Source organism: Leopardus geoffroyi, chromosome A2 (genome assembly GCF_018350155.1).
Source record: "Leopardus geoffroyi isolate Oge1 chromosome A2, O.geoffroyi_Oge1_pat1.0, whole genome shotgun sequence".
In the NCBI taxonomy this organism is placed as follows: Eukaryota; Metazoa; Chordata; class Mammalia; order Carnivora; family Felidae; genus Leopardus; species Leopardus geoffroyi.
Genome location: NC_059331.1, coordinates 55268498 through 55293076, shown reverse-complemented (window position 1 = coordinate 55293076; position 24579 = coordinate 55268498). Strand labels below are relative to the sequence as shown.

The following is a 24579-nucleotide window of genomic DNA, read 5'->3' as shown; positions in this document are numbered from 1 at the left end:
GGAGGAGGGAGGAAGATACAATTTGAGATGAACCCAAGGGGAACGTTCAAGAGGCTGGTGATATTCTATTTCTTAACCAGGGTGGTTAAAGGGTGTGGTTGATTTTCATCATTCATTACACTACACTTCCATCTTATACCCACATGTATGTTTAACGATTTTCAATGAAAGGCAGAAAAAGTGTGTCTAGTCACGCCCAGCAGAGCTGACTCCTCAGTCCAGGTTGGGGCCTTGGGATGAGCATTTTAAACATGCCTCCACTTCCACTCCCGGGAGATCCTGATTTCCAAGGTTCTGGGGCCACATCTGCTGAGGCATGTTGGGGTGAGAAGCCCAGAGAGCCAGCCCCCAACTGGCAGGCCCTGCCTCTCAAAGCGAGCTGGGCCATCGCAGCTGCTGAGTGGTGAGGATCATCTGCGTTAAGACCCCAGCGGGTCACCAGCACAGGGGTCGGTCCACAGTGGGTCCTCAGCCAAAGCTGGTGCCCTAAAGAAAGGCCCTGTGAGCTGTTTGCTGTATCAGGAGTGGTTGTGGGGGTGACTGGGTGACTCAGTTAAGAGTCCGACTTCGGCTCAGGTCATGATGTCACGGATGGTGCAGACAGCTCAGAGCCTGGAGCCTGCTTCAGATTCGGTGTCTCCCTCTCTCTCTGCCCCTCCCCCACTCCCCCACCCTCAAAAATAAAATAAAAACATTAAAAAAATTTTTTACAGATGCTACCCCGGATGCAGGGGAAACCGGGAGGGAGGGTGGGTCGGAGTTCATCAGTCACTGAGATGCCACTGCAGGGGAACTGGCAGTGTTGTGTGCCCACCCCGGACCCCAGGCCAGGCTGACAGCCCCTTAAGGAAAACAAAAAGGATGGGAGGAAGCAATTAAGGGGCTGCCATCAGGGAGGTAGCTGGCATCTGCTCAGGCATCTGCCAAGACTGTTCTGTCTCCCCAGAGCCCAGGCTGGGGGACCGGACCGGGGAACCTTCAGGCCCACCCTGTGTGTGAGGAGCCACAAAACACAGGTAGACGTGTGGATGTCATGTCTCCTTTTCAGCCAGGACAGGCTGGTGTCGACAAGTCTCCAACCCACCAGCCATCGTGGTGGGAGTGGGCTACCCTCCCCCGCGGCCCCTGATTTGTAGATCACCCCAGGGCAGTGCTGGGGACAGAATGAGGGCAGGTCCCGGCCCATGGCCCTGAGGCTCAGGCACTGCAGCGGACAAGCTCAGATCAGCACAGCTCAGCACTGAGAGAGGGCATAACGGAATTCTGAGAGGCTTTCCTGGAGAAAAGATGCTTGGGGTGAGGTCTGCAGGATTAGTGGGAGTGAACCAGTGAAGGCCCCTTCTTCCCCCTAGGCAGACAGAGCAGCATGGGAAAGGGTCCTGAGGTGGGAATAAGAGTGAACATCCCTGAGCACTCCCACAGGGCAGGCTTTCCTGCACTAACTCAGTTCATCCTCATGATGACACTCTGATATAGGTACTATTATTCCCATTTTACAGATGGAAGAAACCAGGCCTCAGAGAGAATAAGAAACCTGCACAAGGTCACACAGCTCATAAGTAGCAGAGACTGAATTTGAATCCGCTGAGCAACACTACCTCTCATTCAGTTCGTTTTCCCCAAGGAAGCAAAGGAGGCCAGTGTGGCTGGAGCCCAGAGGGCATGGGAAGAGAGCTGTGAGGGATGGGGCTGGAGGGCCAGCAGCACCGGGCCACCGGGGAGGATGCTGAACTTGGTCCTAGCAGCAGTGGGGGGCTGCTGAAGGTCGGAGGAAGTGATGTATTTTAGAGATGCTGTCTGGCCAGGGTACAAAGAGTCGAGCAACACAGGACTATCAAAAGCACCCCACTAGTTGCTCAGCATTTACTGAGCACCTCAAGGCACCACAATATTCTCTCCAGATGGTGTGGTCCACTTTGGCTCCCCATTAGACAGCAAGGACATCTCAAATACAAACACACTAACTTTACTGACTTTGGTGAACATGAGGAAGTGCTTTGTGGCATAAGCCCCGAAGACCCCGTTTAAACCTTTGATTAACTCCCTACAAAGTGTAGTTAAGCCACTGCCACATTGTTCTATTGCCATTTTCTGCTTCATTGAGGTCGATTTCATTGAGATCAAGTCTTTTCCTAACTAAGATTTGTAATGAAGATTTCACTCATCACTTCCTTTGTGAATAGCACATATTACAGCCTGGGGGCCACTGTCACCAGGGATTTCCCATTCTGGCCGTGACTCCTCTCAACCCAGATTCTCTCAGGTCAGATTTTTGCAGATCTTAGTGTTGGCATGGGGATTTGATTCTTCTGTCAATTTTTAGGTCAATAACTATTCTTACTGTGCACAATTTTAGCCGATGTCAGTTTTATTTTGTGTTGATTATTTCTACCAGTGATGTTCATGACGGATTAGATCAGAGGCAAATGGTCTGTGTTTTTCTTAGGAGATCCGTGAAAAATTGAAACATGTTTGTAACCAAAAAAAAAAAGACGACTAAAGAGAGACAGAGAGATCCAGAGACAGACAGGTTGACAGGGACAGACAGACACGGAGACAGGGATGCCTGGGTGGCTCAGTTGGTTGGGCGTCTGACTCTTGATTTTGGCTCAGGTCATGGTTTCCCAGTTTGTGAGTTCAAGCCTTGCATGGGGTTCTGTGCTGACAGTGCAAAGCCTGCTGGGGATGCTCTCTCTCTCTCCCTCTCTCTCTCTGTCCCTCCCTGCCTCTCTCTCTCTCAAAATAAATACACTTTAAAAAAAAGACAGAGACAAAGACAGAGAGATCTGGACAAGGCGAGAGACCCATGAACTCCCAACCACTCAGCAGAGTCAAAAATGTCAATATCCAGACTGGTAGGCCCTGTCTCCTCTCCAGTCAAAGTCTGGACATTCTCACCTCTGGGCTGTTGTTCTGGCCCAGAAGGCCCTTCCCTTCTTGACATTCACCTCAGGGCTTGTCCATTCCATTACTCAGGAAAGCTTTATCAAAATAAGACAAAAAGTCATTCGGAATACATCTCAGCAGACAGGACGTCTGGACAGATACTGACCAGTTAACAACACCCCAGGCCCAAGTAAAACCAGTCCCAGCCCTTAGGCCGGAGCCACAGAAATCCCAGCAAAAGGAGAACAGCCAATGTGGCAGAGGGGGTGTGGGCACTGGGGCAGGCTGGGTTCAAATTCTGACCATCTCTTGTCAGTTTCTCCACCTCAGGTCTCAGCTGCCGCCTCTGAGAACTGGTGATAAAAACCCAGCTTGCAAGGGTGCATGTGAGGCTGGGGCTCCAAGCGGGACACACCTAATGGGTCCCTCTGCCCCTCTGTCCCTCGGTCCCTCAGTGGCCCCCATGCTGCTGGGCTGGCTAAGGATGAGGCAGTTGCTCTCAGCTCTGACTACTTGCCACAGAGCAATGGCGCCATCCTCACCCTGGGGCCTGTGGGGTGAAGACAGTCTGAGCTTGGGGTCCCTCCTGGTTCAGGCTTCAGGCTGGTGAGCAGCCCTTCTAGAAGGCAGGGCTGGACCCTGCGCTGGTTTGGACTGTTCTCTTGCTTGCTGTCTCCAATCCATCATGAGTGGTTGTATGAGGTCACATGTTAAAAAAAAAAGTCTCTGAGGCTGTGTCAGCAGGAAAGAGCATGGCCATCCATTAGCAATATCCACCATGGCCTTGGGCTGGAGAGCATGTCTTTTGTTTTCTGCATCTTTAACTGGTGCCGACACGACCAGGAGCACAGAGGACTGGGTTGGAGATTCAGCTACACCACTCCACACTGGTATCCTCGGACAAATCATGTTACCTCCCTGAGCCTCAGTCTTTCACCTGGGAAATGGGGACAATATTATGATTTATTTCACAGGATTGTTGTCAGGATTAAGTGAAATGGTGTATATGTAGGTATCAGTAAAAGTTTATGAATTAATGCAGGGTTTTCTTCTTTCTTCTTTCTTAGCTGTGTCACTAGCAAGGTAAAAGAGCTTTGAGTTGGACTGGTTTTGTGTACTAAGTGACCCAGGTCAGCTGCTTTCTCTGACCCTCGACTTCCTTATCCATAAAATGGGCCTATTTCTTGTAAAATGTTGAACATATACTCAACAACCCAGTATCGCACACTTAGTGAATGAGCCCAGAGAAATGAAAACACGTTCACACAATCACTTGTACATGGGTCACAGCAGCCCCAAACTAGAATCCACCCAAACGCCCACACACAAGAGCCTGGATAAAGACACGGGGGTATACCCACTCCCTGGATACACTCAGCAAGAAAAAGAACAAGGTACGGACACATACAACAGCCTGGATGGATCTTAAAATACGATGAATGCGCTGAACACATCAGAGACAAAAACTGTATACTATATGATTCCATTTATACAAAACTTCAAAAAAAAGGACAAATCTAAGTTACAGTGACAAAAAGCAGATCCTGCCTGGGTCTGGCAGGAACAGAGGATGACAGGAACTATTTGAGAAGGGCACAAGAAAACTCTGGGGGTGGGGGGGTGATGGGAATGCTCTAATTATACCTGTGTAATTATCTATGTGTACAATTGTGTTTAATTGTGGTGGTGGTTACACAGGTACATACCTCTGTCAAAACATTATCAAACCATACACGGAAAATGCATGTATTTTACTGTGTGTAAGTTATCCTTGATAAAGTTACTATTTTTTTTTTTAATGTTCCTGAGACAATATTCTTGAAAACTTCCCAGAGCTGGTCTGTGATGAGTTATCACGTTATCACATACCAATGCGCATGCAGGAACTCTGTCAGACTGGAGACTACTTTACAGGTGGAAAGGACTGTGGTTATTTCTATTGGGATTAGAAATAGATTCCTAAGCTATTTCTGAGGTTCTGTTGGGATTCCTCTCCCTTAGCTTAGGTTCCTAAGCTAAGAGGTTCTGTTGGGATTCCTCTCCCTGCCCCCCATGAAAGTAAGAATACCACAGCTCTGGCATGGCTGACCTGGGCTGGAACCCAGCCTCCTACCCTCACCAACCCCGCTGTCCAACCTGGGGCAAAGCAGTACTTTCCCTCCTGGAGTCTCAGTTTCCAGAACAGTCCTCTGTTCAAAGTCAGCAAAACTCTTCGCTCTGGGCTGAACACCACCAGGCATGCCATCGGCCCTCATCAAATATGACTTCTCCAGGATCCCACTGACTGGGAGACCAGTGCCAAGAAGGGAGCAGCTCCCGGGGACTCACGGCTCTGGAATGGCAGAGGCATCCGGAACCCCAAGATCTTCCACCCCTTCCTCTGGGTTGTGGTCTGTGCCAGCCTGGGAAGCGGAGGGCTCGTCCATGTGTATATAACAGTTTCCTCTGTCGTTAATTATGGTGATTCTCTCATCAATGACTGGCATGCCCCTCCTTTCAGCACAGTGGCTGATGGACAAATCACCTCATGTCAGGGCACTTGGAGAGCTTCTGACCCCGCCACGAAACTTCATGCTGGATGCAGGAACTGCCTCCCCACCAGCCTGGGGATCTTCTAGGGAGGACTGCCTCCCTACCAGCCCAGGGGACCCAGGGGGAGGACTGCCTCCCCACTAGCCTGGGGATGCTGCAGGACAGAGCCTTGGTCTGGCCACCCCTGCAGTCCAGCACCTAGAGCAGATGGCTGAGCCAACACTATATGATAGGGACTGAAAACCACACCCAAGGTCCTGGTGGCCCCAGAAGGTTCTCCTCCCTGTGCTGAGGACATGTAGCCTCTCCTGTCCTTCCCTGAATGGTTCTCCTAGCCTTAGGTGGGAAGGGGACAAACACACTTTTACATTATCATATAATACTAACTTAAATAAACACCTTTGTTGCTCTGTGACAACTTGGCTAGGCTATGGTGCCCAGTTGTTTGGTCAAACACCAGGCTAGATGTTGCTATGAAGGTATTTTGTAGATATGAATACCACTCACAATCAGTTGACTCTGAGTGAAGCAGATTACCCTCCATACTGTGGGTGGGCCTCACCCAATCAGTTGAAGGCCTTAAGAGCAAAGACAGAGGTTCTCCCAAGAAAAAAACAGAATTCTGCCTCAAGATTGCAGAACAGAAACCCTTCTTGAGTTTCCAGCCTACCCGAGCTACACCACAGACTTATACAAGCCAGCTCCACAATCATGTGAGCCAATTCTTAAAAAATCTTTCAATAGATAGATAAATGGATAGATGGATAGATAGACAGATAGATCTCCTATTGGGTCTGTTTTTCTGGAGACGCCTGACTGATAAATTCTGAGCCCTCTCTCCTCATACAAGTGAACTGAGGCCCCCATAGTGGACATTGGTTGTTTCTACCCACTCAACATCCAGACCTCCTTCTTCTGGTAACAACACTCTGATTTTGTTCTGGGGAGACCCCCTCCTCCACTGTCCATGTACTTCACAGGGCTGACCTTGCTTCCAAGGTGGGCAGAGCCAGGTTTAGCCAATCAGAGCAGTCCACTCTCTAGGCTACAGTGACTGACTAAGGAACACACATGTGACCCAATACTGTCCAATGGGACACAGCCCCAGGACTTTTGCTGGAGCCATCTGTACATTCTTTCCCCACAAGAATGTAGAATGATATGAGTCTGGAGCAACGCCAGCAGAACAGAGAAAAGACAGGAAAGGAATGGAAAGATCAAGCTGTGACATCATCCTTTGAGCCCCTGGATTTAGCCCTTCCTGAAGCTGATGTGAGCATTTAAGGTTTCTTCCTGGCTTAGGCTAGTGGGGGTTGGGTTTCCGTACTTTGTAACCTGGTAACACCTCCTGCAGCAGGCTTGAGAGAGCCTGGCTTCTGTTTTGGACATTGCTGTGCAAGCCTGGAAGCAAAGCTGATGAGCAGGGCAACACAGAAAAGGCTGTGAAGGGGAAGGAGAAGGAGTGGGAGAAGGGACCCAGCACTGGGGCTTCCAGGGAGACAGGCTGGAAGAGAGAGAGGATGGCCGGGTGAATGTGACTCCATGTTACTCTTTGGGGTGTGATATAAGCTGGTCCCCATCCCTCCAGGGAATCTTTAGTAAAGTGACATTTACACTCCCACTCTCAGTGCACGCAAGTCCTGCTGTTCCTCCTCCACGCAAACACTCAGTATTGTCAGCCTTTTTAATGTCAACCCTTCTTCTGGGTATCTCCCTGTGGTTTTAATTTCCATTTCCCTCTGTGATATGATGTTGAACACCTTTTCATATGTTTACAGGTCATTTGGATCTTCTTCATGAAGCACTTACTCAAGTCTCTTGTCCAATTTGCTACTGGGTTGTCTGGGGTTTTTTTCTTGTTGATTTATAAGAGCTCTTTATATATTCAAGATATGAGCCCTTTGTTGACTGTATATGCTAAATATGGCTGCAAGTTGGGCACAGAGACCACAGGCTACTCATGGGACTTAGGCTTATTTGGAATGGGTCTCTGGACAAGTCATGAAACCCTTCCATACTGGATGTTTTAGGAACCTGACCCTCCCATCTGGATTACATGGAGTATTTGAGCAGTCCAGGGAGAGCAAGAAAGCAGGAGGGTGGCGGAAAGGAGGAAGACAGAGCCAAGAATTTGCCCTGTGCCAAGACCTGTGCCAGACGTGTCACCCACCTGCTTCATCTCACTGTGCCTGCAGCCCCGGCCTTCCCCGAACATGCCAGACTTGTGTGCACCTCAGGGCCATTGCATGTGCCATTCCCTCTGCCTGTGCAGTTCTTGGCAGAGCTGGCTCCTTCTCCTCGTTCAAGTATATGCTCAAACGTCACCTCCCCAGAGAGGCCCTCCCTGAGTACTGCGACTGAGAGAGCTTCTCCACCATCTCTGTGCCCTGACTCTACTTCATTGGTTTTCATTCTACAACCTGCTGTTAGGGTGCACATCTACTTGCCAACATGGTGCTTGGCTGGTGCGCACACTGGAACGTCCATTAGGACAAGGTACTAGTCTGTCTTATTCCTCACGGTATCCCCAAGGGCCAAAGGCAGTGCCTGGCACATAGCAGCTGCTCAGTAAACATTTTGTCAAGCGAATGAAAGAACAAGCCTCACAATAACTTTGTCAGGTAAATACCAACGCTGTGCCCATTTCACAGATGAAGACAAAAGACTCAGAGAAGTGAGACAACTTGTCCAAGGTCTCTGAAAAAATGGCAGAGCAGGGATGGAACCTGGTCCTTCTGACTCCATGGGCTGCCCCTGCTCTCCTGCCCTACTCATGGAGTCACAGTCAGTCACCCAGCCACCCTCTCTTCTCTTCTTTCAGTTCTGGGGATGGCAGTTCCATGCATTGTTACTCTGTCTTATTACTGGGTTTCCTGGACCCCAGATGAGCTGGGTCAGGGGCGCAGGGGAGGACAGACTGTAGCAGGGACGATGTGGAGGCTGGGACCCGTGCCAAGGCACCAGTGCATGAACTGGAAAAAAGGAGGCCCTCCAAAGTGGTCAAGCCATCTCCAGAGAGGTCCTGAGCGTCCCCTGGTCCAACTCCCACACAGAACAGGAACCAGTCTGGTGGCATCCTTGATAGAGAGCTGGCTATCTCCTGGGACAGTCCAGTCCAGTCTTGCCCTGCTCCAGGGAAGCAAAAGGTGTTGTCTGGGAGGTCTGGAGGAGAAGGCCAGCACCTCCAAAATGAGGAACTCTGGGTGCTGCTGGATATGGGACAGAAAATTAGGTTAAAGAAGGAATAATCAGCTCATTAACCCCCTTGCCAGACTCCACACACACACCCACAGAGCCTGCTTCACAGCCACACGGCCGACTGTCTCTGCCTGCCTGGATCTGGGTGGGGCACTACGAGCGAAATATTTTATTTATGTGTCGTGCATATTTATTAGAAAGAGGTAAATAAATTAGCTGCCTGCCATCTGCAACCACCAGCCTACAATACGTTTCTTCCCTCCTCTGCTGCCTCGGGAGGGGCCCAACCAGCAAAGCCCTAGGACTATAAAAGAAAGGGCTCCTTTTTTTGGTATGATTTTCTCCAGGGCTTGAGCAGCTCTAGAACTATAACCTTCTTGAGAAAATGGGATACTGGGGACTGTTACAGGCCAGTTACCAGTAGCAGGTTCCCTCCACCTAGCAAGCCTGGGAGATGGGCATATTACCATGCTCATTTTGTAGATGAAGATACGGAGGCTCAGACATATTAGGTCGCTTGCCTAGGCTCACACAGCAAGTGAATGGAGAGGTTGAGCTAAAGCCGGAGGAGCCCCAAAGACTTCGACAGTGTGCGGGGAGAAAGGCCAGACCAGGAGGTAACTACATTCCCAGCTCTGGTGCCGTTGCCCTGGGGTCCACACTGGTCCCTTAACTTTCCTGACACCTCTCTGCTAAATGGGAAAGTAAAACACAACAAGTCAGGCTCCACGTGGGGCTGTGTGGCTACTCCATCCTGAGTAGCCTTCCAGCCCACCATGGAAGCTCCTGACTCCACTGCTAAAAGGGCCAGACAGACTTCACCCCTGCCCCAGTCACTGTGTGACTCTGGGAACACCAGAGAACCTCTCAGAGCCTCAGTTTTCTCTTCTGTAAAATGGAAAAGCAACTGGGCAGGGGAGGGCACAGGCTATGAGAAAGAGGATTTCCCAAGTGTGGAAAGGCTTGTAAAATGCAGGTCTGGTGGGATACGGGCAGGAGGGTAGGGTCCAGGATCTTGGGGGAGGAGGGAACCCAGAATGGCAAATGGTGCTGCAGAGCCCAGAGAGGGGCCATGACTTGCCCAGGGTCACACGGCAATCATCGCCACCAGGAACCTCAGAGCATCTGCCGCCCAGGCTGCGGAGACGGAGCCCAGAGCACTGAGCCCAGCACCGCCCAAGCTCAGCCTAGATCTGAATCTTTTATGAAGCATCATAAATCTCCCTGGAATCACTCCTGCCCAAGCCCGCAAGCCTTCCCTAACTGCCTCACTGCCTCTGCCTCCCTGCAGTGCCTTTTCATTAAATTAAGTGCAGAATCCAATGCAATTGCTCTTGATTTTCCCATAGGGGCCACCGGCCACCTCCCTCCAGGGAGCTTGAAGGGCCAGAGCCACTGCAGAGGGCTCACCCACCCACTTCATACAAACTTTATAGAGATTTCTAGATAAAATATTATTTTTTAAGATGTTTAATTTAGTATCTCTGGAGCTGACCTTAATAAGCCCCCACAAGGTGCCAGCAAAACCTCCCAATAGCCCCAGGAGGCAGAATCTGCCCATTTCACACAGACGGATAGTTCAGAGCAAACACAGGCCCACCAGACCCCCACTTCTGGGGCCAAGTGAGGCGTGGGACTATGATGTGCAGAAGGAACAGGTGTGAGCTGCAGCAAGGGGACAGGTCAGACTTGAAGGAGGCCAGGCAGCAGCCCCGGTGCACTCTGGGACAAGCAAGTCTTACGACTTGACTTCCTTCACGAAGAGGGAACAACAATAAGAGCAGCTAACCCAACCAGGCACCTACTGTGTGCCAGGCACTGCGGAGGTTTCCCATGACTCTCAGAGGAGACCCAAACACCTTCCTTCCACCAGCCGGGCCTGCCGGCCTCCCCCCACTCGTGCTCCCCCCATGACACTGCAGCCACACTGGCCTCCATTCCTCAAACATTCAGAATGTGCCCAGGGCCTCTGCCCCTGCTGTTCCTTCCAGCTGGAGTCCTCCTCTCCCAGGCATTCCCTTGGCTGGTCCCAGAACAAATGTCACCTTCTCCAGGAGGTCCTCCCTGACCACCTATCACCCTCTTTCATCTCATCCCCTTTTCCTGTCTTCTTATCCCCTTTTCTTGTCTTGTCTCCACCTGTTTACGACTTATCTCCCCTATTCCATAAAGACAAAGACCCTGTCTCGTTTACTACTGTATCTCAGCACTTAGAACAGTGGCTAGCACATGGTAGGTCATAGTTAAACAACCACAGAATGAAAGGAGAAAGGAAGGCCTCAGCCAACACAGGGTCTGAGTGTCAGGACTGGGACACAAGCAGGAGGGAGGCAGCAAATGTCTGGGATGTGGGCAAGATGACAGCCCTCCCCTCCCCACTGGAGGTTGGGTCCCTGCATTGAAGGTGCTGGGCAGGGGGAGCGGGGGTGGGGGGAGGATTTGGGGAAGGGGCTGGCTTCCCAGAGGGAGTGGGGAAGCCTGGTGGGATATGGAGAAGGTGAAATGGCCTAGAACATAAGGAATAGCAACACTCAAGGAGATTACATGGCCATTAAAAATGACAAGTGTAAGAAATAACATCTGCAGGGGGAGAAAGCCCATGCAGAATTACATCAAGGCTGATGACAACCCCAGGAAAGCGGACTCTTACAGCAACCTTCTTTGTAACAGCAAAATGCTGGAAACAACCTTATTATCCAACCATGGGGGGGCAGGTAAATAAAATCTGCCTGGTACAGACACCCCATGTGGCATTCTGCAGCTGATCCTACAAAACTAAGCAAAGAAAAAAAAAACATAAAATGGTATATGTCATATGATCTCAATGACAGTAGACAGTGGGAAAAAAGACTGGAAGGAAATGCAGGAAAGTTGTCTCTGGATGGTGGGTTGATGGAGGATGATTTTAGTTTTCTTCCTGGTTTTTTATCTTTCCAAAATGGTCTATATTTAACAATAATTGCATACTTCATCAGAGAGAAAGGAACTTAGTATAAAAGGATACTCTTTTTTTAATGTTTATTTTTGAGAGAGAGAGAGAGAGAGAGAGAGTGAGAGAGAGAGAGAGAGTGTGTGTGTGTGTGTGTGTGTGTGTGTGTAGGCAGGGGAAGGCAGAGAGAGGGGGTGACAGAGAATCTGAAGCAGGCTCCAGGCTCCCAGCTGTCAGCACAGAGCCCGACCGACGTGGAGCTGGAACTCATTGACCGTGAATCATGACCTGAGCCGAAATTGGACGTTCAACTGACTGAGCCACGCAGGTGCCCTAAGGATACTTTTTTTTAATGACAGCAAGAGGCCAGAAAAGTATGTACATGACATGTTAGTGCTGTAGTATGGAGAAAGGGGGACATTGCAATGCGTTTTTTTTAACTGATATTGCTGTGTTTAATTATTTAAAATGGTTTAAATACCCAATGAACATTCTATACGTCTTATTTTTTTTAATGGGAGACAGAAAAAGGAAGAACCGTGAAAATGGTCAATAGGAGGGCTGAGAGAAGAATCCCAGCTCAGGCACGAAATGGGGCAAATCCGTTCTCCTCTCTGGGCCTCAGTCTCCTGATCTGTAAAATGATGTTCGCCACCCTTGTCCCCCACTGTTGTTGTGGAGTCCAGGCCTTGACAGAAAAGGGTGCACCTGTGCCCAGCACTTAGGTGCTCAGTACATATTGCCCTCGGCCCTGCAAGCAAGGGAGACCCCAGCCCAGGATCCCAGGGTCCTTCCAACAACTACAGTCTAGCAGGTGGGCAGGGCGTGGTCCCCAAATCCTTCTGGTCTTGCACCCCCTTTGTGTAAAAATGTCTGTGCCTTCCTCTGCAATAACACACATGTATTATTTATGACTTACCCATGTGTTACCATGTCTGTATATCACTCACATTATAAACACAGACAAAAGCAGAGAAAACGAAAATGTGATAGAAAACAAACGTAAGCTAAAGCTCTTCATATTTTTTCCCAGCCTCTTCCTCAAGAGGCTGTCCTGGGTGTGGCACCCACACCCAACTCTGGAGACCACCAGCGGAGTCTCTGAGCTCCTAGACGGCAAGGACCACTGAGGTCTTGGTCAGCACAGACTGCCAGCAAGCGGCCAGCACTCAGTCAGAGGGAGTTCTGTGGTTTGGGCTGGTTTATCTTTGAAAGAAGCAGAACAGTAAAAAGCAAACCACTCAAACCAGAGTCTGACCCCGCGGGTCTGGGGAAACCCTGGCCTCTCATGGGACCCGGGCTTTCTGTCTCTCTAGACACAGTCTCCCCACCTAAGCTGGGAAGCTGGACAAAGTGGCCTCTGAGGGAGGGCCCTCTCTGCTGTCCTCAGACAAGCTTGAGCTCCTTCCCACCCACCCATGTGAGGCAGGTGGCCTCTCCTGGGAGGCCACAGTGATTTACACCCTCCTGGGTCCCAGCCTCACCATAAAATACAGCTGTCCCCCTGCCTGTCCCCCAGGACTCCTGCCAACCAGAGCCAGCAGCCCATAAACCCCCAGACATAAATCTTGAGGCCCAGTTCCATCAGCACAGAAGGCAAGCAGTAAATTTGAGGCTCCTGGGTCTCTGGCAGCGAAGCTTCCTGGGAGAATTCATTTTTCTCCCTAGGATAAATTACCCTCACTGGACTAGAGAAGGGAAGCATTTGTTCATACAGTTGAAAAATGGTTGCTCAAAGGGCACCCCTCTATGGGGTTCCCCAGCTGGGCTGCCAGCTCCCAGGGCCATCCATCTGGGGGCCTCCAGGACAGGGGCCTCTTGGCAGATCTCTCACACTCAGCCCCCTAAAATCCACCCCTGCATGCCCCTCCCCCCTCAGCTCAGTGAAAGGCACTAGCATAACCCCCCAGGCCAGGAGGAATCCCTGAGTGTCATCCAGGCCCGGCCCTCCACATCTGTCCACTGCCACATGTGGCCCATTCTGTTGCCTACGTCCCCCTGCTCTGGGCTTACAACCTCATCCTTGTGAAGCAGACAGGCCACAGGCCAAACCAAAGCCACCGTCCAGCCCTGGGACCTTGAACCAGCAAACCCACCTCAAATCCTTTTCTCTTCTGTAAAATTACATGAATCCCAAAGGGGAGTATAAATCCGAACAGACATTTTGGAGAGCCGTGTGGCACTGGGTGCTGGGAGCAATCTGCTTCTCAACCTGGGGTCTATTGCTGCTCTTTGAAAAACACAAATGTTTTAACACTCCTCGTTATGTACAACGTATTTCATGATAAAAGAGAGAGTTGCAGACAGTATCCCGTTATTTGTGTAAAAAGAAGGGAAAGAATGTGTATGCGTAGAGCTACCAACAGGTAACGGTAGGTACCTTCAGCCGAAGGTGGAGGCGGGGCTTGGCAAATGGGAGCACAGGTTAGAGAGAGACCACTGAGGTGGTTGGAGGTTTGACATCTGAACCACCCCTCCATTATTAACACCCCAGTGAACGTCTGTGTCCGTGTTGCCTTATGCATCTGTGCTAGATTCTTCCCTAGACTAGAAAATACTTGCAATACTTAGAAAAGGAATGGCTGGGTCAAAGGGTGTAAGCATTTTCCATATTGACAGATAACCTGTCAGACTGCCCTCCTATATGCTTCCCCTTCCTGCATATGTCAGCTTCTGCTTCCCCCGGGATCTCACCAACACTAGATGCTATGAATTTTTTAACTTCCCCTTCAAATTGATATTGTGCTGTTATTTCTGCGAGCATTTTCCTCATGCTAATACAATAATCCCCTAAAATGCTGAGGTTGGCCTTCTTTTCACTCACTCTCTGGCTATTTGTGTATCTTCTAGTAACTTCCTGCTTGAATTCATGACATTCCTCCTAGACTGTGTATCTTTTCCTATTGATTTGCAGGAGATCCTGATATACATTGGCTCTTAGTCTTCACCTGTGATGTTTGTTGTAAATACCTTCCCTCCTGGGCTGTGGCTTGTCTTGGAACCTGGTCAATCGTGCCTTTCATCCTACATCACTTCTACATTTTTACGTAGTCCAATTTTTCAATCCTTTCTTTCATGGCATCTGCTTTTGTAGCTTCTATTTCCTCATCTGATAAGGCTGATCACCTGACCATGCACGGTTATCAGGAGAAGCAAAGACAGTGTGAATAAGTACCAAGCAAGTGCTCCTAACATGGTCATTTTGGGGGTCTCTCTGCCTCACCTTGCCTCCCATCCCCCAGCAGTCAGCAGGTGCTTCCTGAACATGCCACCCTCCTGCTTTAAAACCCTTCAGCTTGGGGCGCCTGGGTGGCGCAGTCGGTTAAGCATCCGACTTCAGCCAGGTCACGATCTCGCGGTCTGTGAGTTCGAGCCCCGCGTCGGGCTCTGGGCGGATGGCTCGGAGCCTGGAGCCTGTTTCCGATTCTGTGTCTCCCTCTCTCTCTGCCCCTCCCCCGTTCATGCTCTCTCTCTGTCCCAAAAATGAATAAACGTTGAAAAAAAAAAATTTAAAAAAAAAAAAAAAAAAACCTTCAGCTGGGGGTACCTGGGTGACTCGATCAGTTAAGCGTCCAACTTCGGCGAAAGTCACTATCTCACGTTCATGAGTTCAAGCCTTGTGTTGGGCTCTCTGCTGTCAGCAAAGAGCCCACTTTAGATCTGTCCTCCTCTCTCTGCCCCTCCCCTGCTCTCGCTCTCTCTCTCTCTCTCTCTCAGAATAAATAAACTTTAAAAAATAAAGCTGCCTTCAGCAGCTTCAGCTGCCTGAAGATGATGAAGTTCAAACTCCTTTACTGGGTGAGTTCAAGGTCTCAAACACAAACACCTCTAAGGCTGAGCAAGTAAGTGAATGCATCAGCGGCCAGATGGGGAGTACAATAAGCACACTCCCAGTCCACAAGGCACAGCAGAAATGTAAGACCGAGGTTACCAGATCCTCTGAAGAAAGCTGCAGATATCTTTCTTTTTTTAATGTGAAATTTCCCCCCCCCACACACACACACACACTCAAAATTTAATGACAACCAATTTTGTGTGTGTGTGTGTGTGTGTGTGTGTGCCACTGTCAGGGTCAAGCCAGACCCATTTGTGACCAGGGTGTAGCCATCTCTACCCTCACCATCTGTCTCCAGCCAGAATCGTGCCACCCTCCCCCCACACACAGCACATGCAGCCACCCTGCACAACTATGGTCACACCAGGTTTTTCTCAACTCTGTACTTTTGCACACACCAATCTCTTGGCCTTACGTACCCTTCCCTGCGGCTTTCCTACCTGGCCACTCGCACTTGCTCTTTAAAGCCCAGGTCAGAGGTCAGCACCAATGCCCCCACCCCAGGCAGAATTCCACGCCCCTTCTCTAAGTGCCTCATTGCTTGTGACTCCTGGAAACAAAATTCCAAAGAAAGCAGTCTGGGGGCAGAGAAAGAGCCCTGGCATGGGACAAAGACATTCCTGGGGTAAAAATCCTGCTTTGTCACTTCCTAGCAGTGCATCCTTGGGCAAGTGACTTAACTTCTCTGTGCCTCAGGCTCCCAAATGTTGAGATGGCCATAACAAGGCCTAAAGGCGGTCAGCTTTCTGGGAATAGGAAGTAAAATGGTAAAAGAGAGGTACCTGGCATGGAGTAGGGGCTTAATGATGAAATCACAGAATGAGGGGCACCTGGGTGGCTCAGTCTGTTAAGGGGCTGACTCCTGATTTCAGCTCAGGTCGGAATATCATGGTTTGTGAGATCAAGCCTCACGTTAGGCTCTGTGCTGACAGTGTGGAACCTGCTCTGGATTCTCTCTCCCTCTCTCTGCCCCTCTCCTACTTGTTCTCTCTCAATAAACAAACACTTAACATAAAGAAATTGCAGAATGAAAAGATGTATGAAAAGAAGAATAAGTATTTCCTTAGACTCCTCGAACACACAGGTGAGGCACAGTCATGCCCAGGAAGTAACTGGCCATTGCCTTCACTGTGCCAGTCACCGCCACATGAGTGCGCCCCTTTCCATAGCTGGCAGAGCCCTCCCCCATCTGTCATCTCTGGATCCCCATGACAGCTCTCCCAGAGGCTGTTAATGCTCCCACTTTACAGAGAAGGAAAGCAAAACTCAGGCAAAGTCCCAGAGGCTGGTTTAGAGAATGGAACAAGGCGAGGACTGCATACCAGGCAGGGAGAAGCTGTTCAGCTCAACAGGGTTCCCCGAGTTCAACATCCTCGTCACCAGGCCATTGACAGTGAAGGATGCAAACACGGTCAGCCCAGGGCCTAGTTCACATGAGGTGCACAGAAAGGCTGGTGCCTCCCCCTTCCTTTCTCTATTTCATTTTCCCACTCACTTAGTGGGCACCTACTGTATGCCGGCCCCTGAGCTGGGTACTGCACACCCACAGATGGACTGGACAGGGCTCCTGCCCCGGGACCTCTGTGTCTAGCAGAGGAGACTGATGAGTAAGCATAGTTATGCTCCCACAGGAAAGGGGCTAGGACAGAAACATGGTGGGAGAGACGAATTCTGCCATGTCAGGAGGAGGGGGATGGCAGGAAGCTGCTCCTTGGTCTGGCCTGGGGTTGGAGCCAGAGGAAGCAGTACTTTGCTGGGTGAAGAAGTTGGCAGAGGAGAGGCACTCCAGGCATAGAGGCAGCCTAAGCAAAGGTTCAGACATGGGGCAGAACAAGGTCTGTGCATGACTAAGGAGGGAAGAAAGGTTACCGCAGCCAAATGGCAAAGAGCCTTGAATATGAGAGGCCTCCAACTCCAAAGGGAGGTCCTGCTTGACCCTCAGAGTCTGTCTGAATTGGTGTTTAACATTTTTAAATTGGTAGGTGGCATGTAAAACTCTGAGTTTTTAGCTTCCCTAGAAGAATCAGGTCTGGCTTGCTGAGCCCAAGCTCCTATAAACTCTACACTCTCTGTCCCCCAGACCCAATTCACTCCCTTCATCTGCAAATATTTACTGAGCAATTGCCAGGCAAGGTACTGGTTACTGGGGATAAAATGAAGAACAAGATAGACACAGCCACAGCCCTCATGGCACTTGCATACTAGTGGGAGAGAAGATATAACAAGGATATAATATAAGGTGAGGCAGCACAAAATGCTGGAAAGAAAAAGGAAGTTACGGGGATAAAAAGCAGCTATTTTAGATGGGATGGTCAGGGAAGGCCTCTCTGAGGAGGAGACAATTGCACAGATCTAAATGAAGTGAGTGAATTGTGTATATGCCAAAAGATCAATCCAGGAGACAGATCAGCAAGTGCAAAGGCCCCGGGGCCTTCTTCACTCATCTTTTGGGTTACTTGTCTTGCCCCTTTAGGCATTTAAGGGTGAGGCCCCTCCTGTAAGTAACAGAGCATATGAATAATGTGTAAACAGATAGAAAACATCCCCAGATGTGTGTTTCAGATAAAACACTTCTGACCCATGGTGAGGGAGACATGGGAAATAGACATGAATGAAAGGCCTGGTATGATTTGTTTCCAATAGGAAACAGGATGGCATTTTCTCTCAAGGACAAACAGGCAGAGGAGGCTCCTCATATGTGGAACCTTAAAAGTTGAGCACAGTATGGAGAAACCAAGGGAGCGGGGAGGAGGGAAATCCTCATTTCCTCTTCACTACCTGTATCATCTGCCAAACCCTGTAAGGTGGGAGGCAGGAGTGGGGGAAGAGAGACTAAGAATGCTAAGTCTTCTGCAGCCTCGGAGCTCGTTATTGTTATTGTTGTTCCTGTTGCTGTTTTTCTGTTTTATTTTGTTTTCCCAAGCCTATCTGGGCTGCTGTTTGTGGAAGTCAGGTGCAAAGGAAACACTTTGGTGGGTTTCATTTGTTTGTTTCCCAATCCCCTTCCTAAGCAAAATTAAAGTGTGGATTCCTTGTCCTTTTACCTACAAAGTAGAAGAAAAAGATATTATTGTTCTAAAGAAGGAGAGAGGAGGAAAAAAAACAGACCTACAATCTAATACCAACCTTTTCAGCTGGGGTGGGGGAGGCGATTCTGCAAACTGACATCACAGTCCATGTCACGGGACATAACTTCCGCCACTCAAAGCTCTATTTGCATTTTTAGCAATACAGGGAAATGTTGAAAATCAGCTCCAGGGTTGACACTGCAGTTATTAAAACCAAACAAAAGATCCTCTCCCAAGTCTAGCTGATTCTTCTTAAATTTATCTGGGCCCCCACTACCTGATTTAAGGCAATGAACAGATGTTTCCCAGCAGGAAGTGCATTAGCCCCAGATGCTGTCGCTTTGTTCAAGAGCTGCACACACATTCACTGGCAACCACACACACACGCACACACACACACACACAGAACTCGGGGCAACAAACATTCACAGCTCCCCTTCCGGCACTTGGCACGCCCGCATGGACCATTTGTAACCTCTGCCTGCAGTTCTGACAGAGAGATGAGCAGCGGGAGTCAGTAGCCAATCAGATCCCACCCTATCGTCTTCCTGTTGTCTCCTAGGTAACCGGCACAGGGACACATCAGCTAGCTGGGTACCACGGACACATACACACACACACACACACACACACACACACACACACACACACACACACAAAGTCCACAATTGCAGAGATACTGGATGCGCCTGTCAGAACCCTAGACAGCTCCCCAGAGCGGCATTCAATGCCTTTGGTTCCTGCCTGTCTGGCAGCCTCAGCCCCTACAGCTTTCCCACCTCCGCTCCTTTACTCATGCCATTCCTCTGCCTGGCATGCCTCTCCCCACTGCCATCTCTATCACTCAAAACCTTGCTCATCCTCGGAGCCAGCCCAAGTCCTTGGTCAAGGCTTCCAATGGCTCCCAACTCAGAATAAAATCCATACTCCTTCCCCTACAGTGATCTGGCCTTTCGTGCTCTGGCTACTCCAAGTCTCATCTCTTATCACTCCCCTCTCTCTCGCTCCTTTCTCTTCCTCCAACAGGTCAAATTGGTCCTCTCCACACTATGCCCTGCAGATCAGGCCTCTTCTTGGTACTGGTTGTTCCCGTGGCTACTAGATCTGCCTTCTGTTCTTGGCATGCCTGAGCCCTCCTGATCTTTAGTCTTAGCTCAAAAGCCACCTTTCAGAGAGCCTTTCTTTCCCTGACCACCCTTGGCTGCCCTATCTGAAGACATCCCCTCCCCTGGGACTCCCCATGGCATCGCCTACTCTGCTCTTGCATTCTCTTCATCTCACTAATGACTCTCTAGAACTGTCCCATCCCTATTTATGTTTCCTTGTCCTCTGTCTCCCCCTCCTAGAATGTGAAGTCCCTTACAGCAGGGTCTTTCTCTTGTTCATGGCCATAGCCCCAGCCCCCAGAACAGGGCCCAATAAATACTTATCGAATGAATAAAAAGTCATTTCCTCCTCACTGCTTCTGTATTTCCCCATCTCTCTAATAAGACGAGATGACTTCTATTAACCCTCCTGGCTCACATTCCAAGAGTCCATTAGAAAGCAGAAAGGACTGGCATAAGGAGGAAAATTAATCAGGCCACACCACGGGAAGGATCTGCCAGTGGAAGGCTGACCTCCACCGGGTTGCAGAGCCCCTTCCTCTGAGCAGCCTGCCCACTCAGAATTGCTGCTTTCAACTTCACGTTCCCCAAGCACTGGGCACCTTGAACTTTTGTTATCTGACGGACTGGGGGCAACTTGAAGCTGAGGACTGGCTTTCATGTTTTTGATCCCACACAGAGCCTGGGGGTGGTGGAGGGGAGGTGGGGGGGGGGGGGCTCTGGAAGCATTTACTGCAGTGAATAGAAGAAAATGTGTTACTGTCTACAGGACCACAAACATCAAGGTGGAATTTCATTAGAACACAAGTCACACACGTGCACATGCACAAACACACACACACACACACACACACACACACACACACACACACACACACAAACTCAGAAGCCTCATGAAGCTGGAATCAGAGTTCCCCAATCTCAGTGGCTGCCCAGGTCTTTCTTCAACAGACATGACTACTACTTTAGGTTCCAAAAACTGCAGAGTGGTCTGGACGCATGTGCTGTGCAAGCATGGGGGGAGCATAACCACACTTTTGGCCAACCTCCTTAGGTAAGGCCAGATGGTAGATTCAAGTAGCCACGTGGCAGACACAACCTGATCAGATCCCCCAAACCCTAGGAGTGGAGAGCCTCAAGGCTCATAATCCAGAAATCTACACAGAGTCCTGAGTTCTCCACTGACTCATGCACCAGATTATTTCCCCAAATATGAAGTTAAAGTAGATGTAAAGATCAAAAAAGACGAAGAACAGGATTAGCATTTCTTGAGCACCTATATATGCAGGTTTTATACTAGGAGACATTAACATTGATTCCTCAAGACCACCCTGCAAGATCACCCTTCCCACTTTATGGATTGAAAACAACAACCACGACTGAAACCCAGAAGGAGTAAATAGTATGCCTAAGGTCACAAAGCTGGCAAGTGGAGAGGGCCTAAGTCTGGGACATGAGTCCGGTCTCCAAGTCCACACTTCTTCCTCCAGGGCCTTAAATTATACCACAGAATAAGCAGGTAAGCCGGATTTATTCAAAATGTCCCTCCCGCTGGCTCTTCTCTGAGGATGACAGGTCTACAGCCCTGTCTCTGCATATCTCTCTCTGTCACTCTTGGGCTTGACTGACCTTTCGCCATGAGCCTCTTATCAAGCTGGACCCATGTATCAAAGTCTCATTTGAGACCCAGCCCACAGGAACCAATGTTCCCGTGACCCAGAGAAAGCCAGGGATTTTGTCTTTTTAAAACAGTAATTTCCTGCCAGCACCGGTAGATGCATCAGCCACACTCTGATTTAGTGCTGAGCTCAAGGATCAATCTCAAGTAAGATTTTCCAAGGAAAACTCAAATGGTGGGTACCTCCTGGCATTGAGGAAAGAAGTGGCTTCCTCTCAATGGATGTGGCCAGTGGCAGGCAAAATGACTGTAGGGACCACAAGACCCACGTGCCTCATACATGTCACACGCGAGCCTCATTGACACCCACATGCATCTCAAACATGACACCCATATACCTCATGCACACCTCACACACACACCACCCACGTGCCTTACCCATTCCCCCCACCCTCACCCCACACACACATACACACACAGCGTGGGGAGTGCAGATCAGGAGCAAGGGAGCAACATCCTTTCTTCAGGACATCAAAGCCCCCGCTTCCTCACCTGCCCTGGGCTATGTGCTATGCCAGGACTGAGACCTCATTTTATCCCCTTAGGAATCCCGTAGGATGAGCGTTAGGCCCTCCCCTTACAGATACAGAAAGTGAGCCTCAGAACAGGGGGAATGACTTGTCCAAGATCACAGAACACGCCTGGGGTTTAGCTGCCCTGTTTCCTGAAGGGCCAAGCTCACACTGAAGGGTGGTCATGGACACTGGCTCTGCAAGATTTCCTTCTTTCTTTTTTTTTTAATGTTTATTTATTTTCAGAGAGAGCGCGTGAGCAGGAGAGGCAGAGAGAGAGACAGAGACAGAGAGAGAGAATCCCAAGCTGGCTGCACACTCCAACTCACTAACCATGAGATCATGACCTGAGCCGAAATTGAGAGTCAGACACTCAAGGGACTGAACCACCCAGGTGCTCCAAGATTTCCTCCTTAATCTCCTCTGTTCCTCGGGGGCAGCTCCATTGAATAGGGGCACTCCTCCAAGATCTCCTCCTTGTTGGTAGCCTTATCCAATCTTCCTCCTCCCAGGGAAGGAAACCTGGGCACCGGCTATGCCAACTCAGGTTGGATTAAGAGTGGGAGGTCTGCCCAATCCACTGGACGGAGCTATGGGCCTGCCTGGGTCTTGCCCACACCGGCTAAGGCCTGATGAGGGTCTAAACAAGACTCCACAGACTCTGCTCCCAGGCCCTCAGAACCTAGGGCCACAGTGGGGTAGAGGTTACAGATCTGACTTAACCCTGGGGACAGGGCAGGAGGAGCAGGGATGAGCTGTCACCCTCCTCTTCCCCTCCCCCACGCCCCACACAGGGTTTCGGGCCAGGGCTGGAAATGGATCCTTTCCTATGAACTGAACCAGGCCCAACTTGCAGAGGGACGTAAGGGAGGCCTGGCCCACCAAAATCTTGCCGGCCATAGAGACTTAAGTTCACATCCCAGCTTTATCACCTACAGGCTGTGTGACCTTGGGCAGGTTTCCTCTCTCTGAGGCTCAGTGTCCTCACCTGTAAAGTGGAAGGAATAACAGCGCCCTCCAGAGGGGGTGGCTGTGAAGGTTAAACACAGAAGCAGATGTTAGGCTCCAGGGCGCACAGTACGCGGTACCAGTAAGTCCGCCATTAGGCCCCCGCTAAGAGGGTGGGCGACTGCCATTCCCACCTCACTCTGCCCCTGACTCAGAGTTCTATCAATTCTTGATTAGCACTGAATCCGAACTTTCCTCAGCAGAGGCAGAGCCTGGGCGCGGGTCCTTCTTCCTCTTCCCACCGCCAGGACGGTACAGACAACAGGTACAGGGGTGGAGCAGCCCCGGAGGCGCCCCGGCGGAGGGGGCTGCGCCGCAGCGCTGCGGCAGGGCCAAGCCCGGGTCGGGGGCAGTGCGGCCGAATCTCTCCGCTACCCCGCACCCCTTCCCACCTCCAGCCTCCCCGCAACTTTGACCAACTGCAGACTGTGGGGTCGGCGCGGGGGTGCTGCCGGGCGTGCGAAGGAAAGTTGGGTCCCGGCGACTGCAGCGTTTGGAACCGAAGTCCCCCGCGGTGAGCACCGGCACCTTCTGACCCCCGACAAACTCCCTGGGAGCCGGGAGGCACGTGGTCGCGCGCCGGCCAAGGCTCGCTCCGGGAACCGGACTCGCGAGCGGGTCGGGGGCTGCGCCCTCGAGGGTTCAGAGCCTGCGCTCCAGCCTTACGCGGCCGCCCTGCCCCGGGTCCCACCTCCACGCGCCCTGCCGAGCGCCCCCGCAGGTCTGCCCGGCAGGGCTCCGCTCCGCACCGCGTGTCCTGCGGTGACCCTGCAAGCTCCGCGCCTCGGACGCGGCCGCCCGCCCTTCGCCTCCCGCGGACACTCTCCGCGAGCGCCCCCGGCCAGCTCTGCGCTGGGTCCGCCCTCCGCGCCCCGCGCCGGTGCTCACCGGCCTGGGCAGCGGCCGCGTCCTACCTTCGTCCGGCAGCCGCTGCAGGCAGAGCGCGAGGTTCCTCCGCCAGCCCCGCATCCCGGCGGCCGCCCTGCGGCCCGGCGCCTCGCCAGCCCGACCCCGGCCCCGGCCCCGGCCCCGCCCCCGCCGGGCCGGGCGGCGCAGCGCAGCGCTGGGGAGGGCCGCGGGCCCGGGGCGCGGCGGGCATGGGCGGCCGCCGAGGATCGGGGGTGTCCCGGCGGCCGCCAGGCGCTCAGCTCCGCTCGCGAGCCCGCGGCTGAGCAGCGACGCTCCCCGAGAGCGCGCGCTTTCCCCGGCGCTGGGGGCGGGGCGGCGGGCGGGCGCGGCGAGCTAGGCTGGAGGAGGACCCCGCGGGGCCCGCTCGCTCTCGCCCACTTGCCACGGCCCCCTCCGCCCTCGTTTCCCACCTCCCCACCTCGGGGCTCTCCGGGCCACATTCTAATAATGATAATCACCACGAATTAGTCAATGAGTGAATGCGTGAAACAATGAACGCGTAAACAAATGGGTGAAGAAGTGAGTGGATGAGTGAATAAACGGATGTATAGAGAAGTGAGAAAATGAGTGAGCGAATGAATGAATGAGTTAGTGAATTGATGAATGAGAAAATTAATCAGTGAATAAATGGATGAAGGAATATGTAAATAAGTGAAGGAATAAATGTATGAACCAGTGAATCTGTGTGAGTGAGTGCACCCTGGCCTTGGGCCTGTAAGAGGCCTAGGACCCTCCGCAGAAGCCCTCACGCCCGCCCTGGGAGGGAGGCCTCTGGGTGGCATCTTGTGGAGGAGACTTGCGAGGCCCAGAGAGGGCGGGGCCTGTCTGCGAACACACAGCACGCTGGAGGCCAGTAGGGAGAAGGTGGTCTTGGTGTAGGCCTTGTCAACTGCACCTTAACCACAGTTGCCCTCCATC

At 51.2% G+C, this 24579-nt stretch overlaps 1 protein-coding gene across 2 annotated transcripts in view; it reads right to left on the bottom strand.

Annotated features, from left to right (window-relative positions):
- Window positions 1–23927, bottom strand: part of GRIP2 (glutamate receptor interacting protein 2) — a 96108-nt gene extending 72181 nt beyond the window's left edge. For both annotated transcript variants that reach the window (XM_045493923.1, XM_045493927.1), the window contains exon 1: window positions 23667–23927. In XM_045493923.1, coding sequence (XP_045349879.1) covers window positions 23667–23721 — 55 coding nt within the window. In that variant the 5' untranslated portion in view covers window positions 23722–23927. The remainder of the gene's footprint in view (window positions 1–23666) is intronic.
- Window positions 23928–24579: the final 652 nt, after the last annotated feature.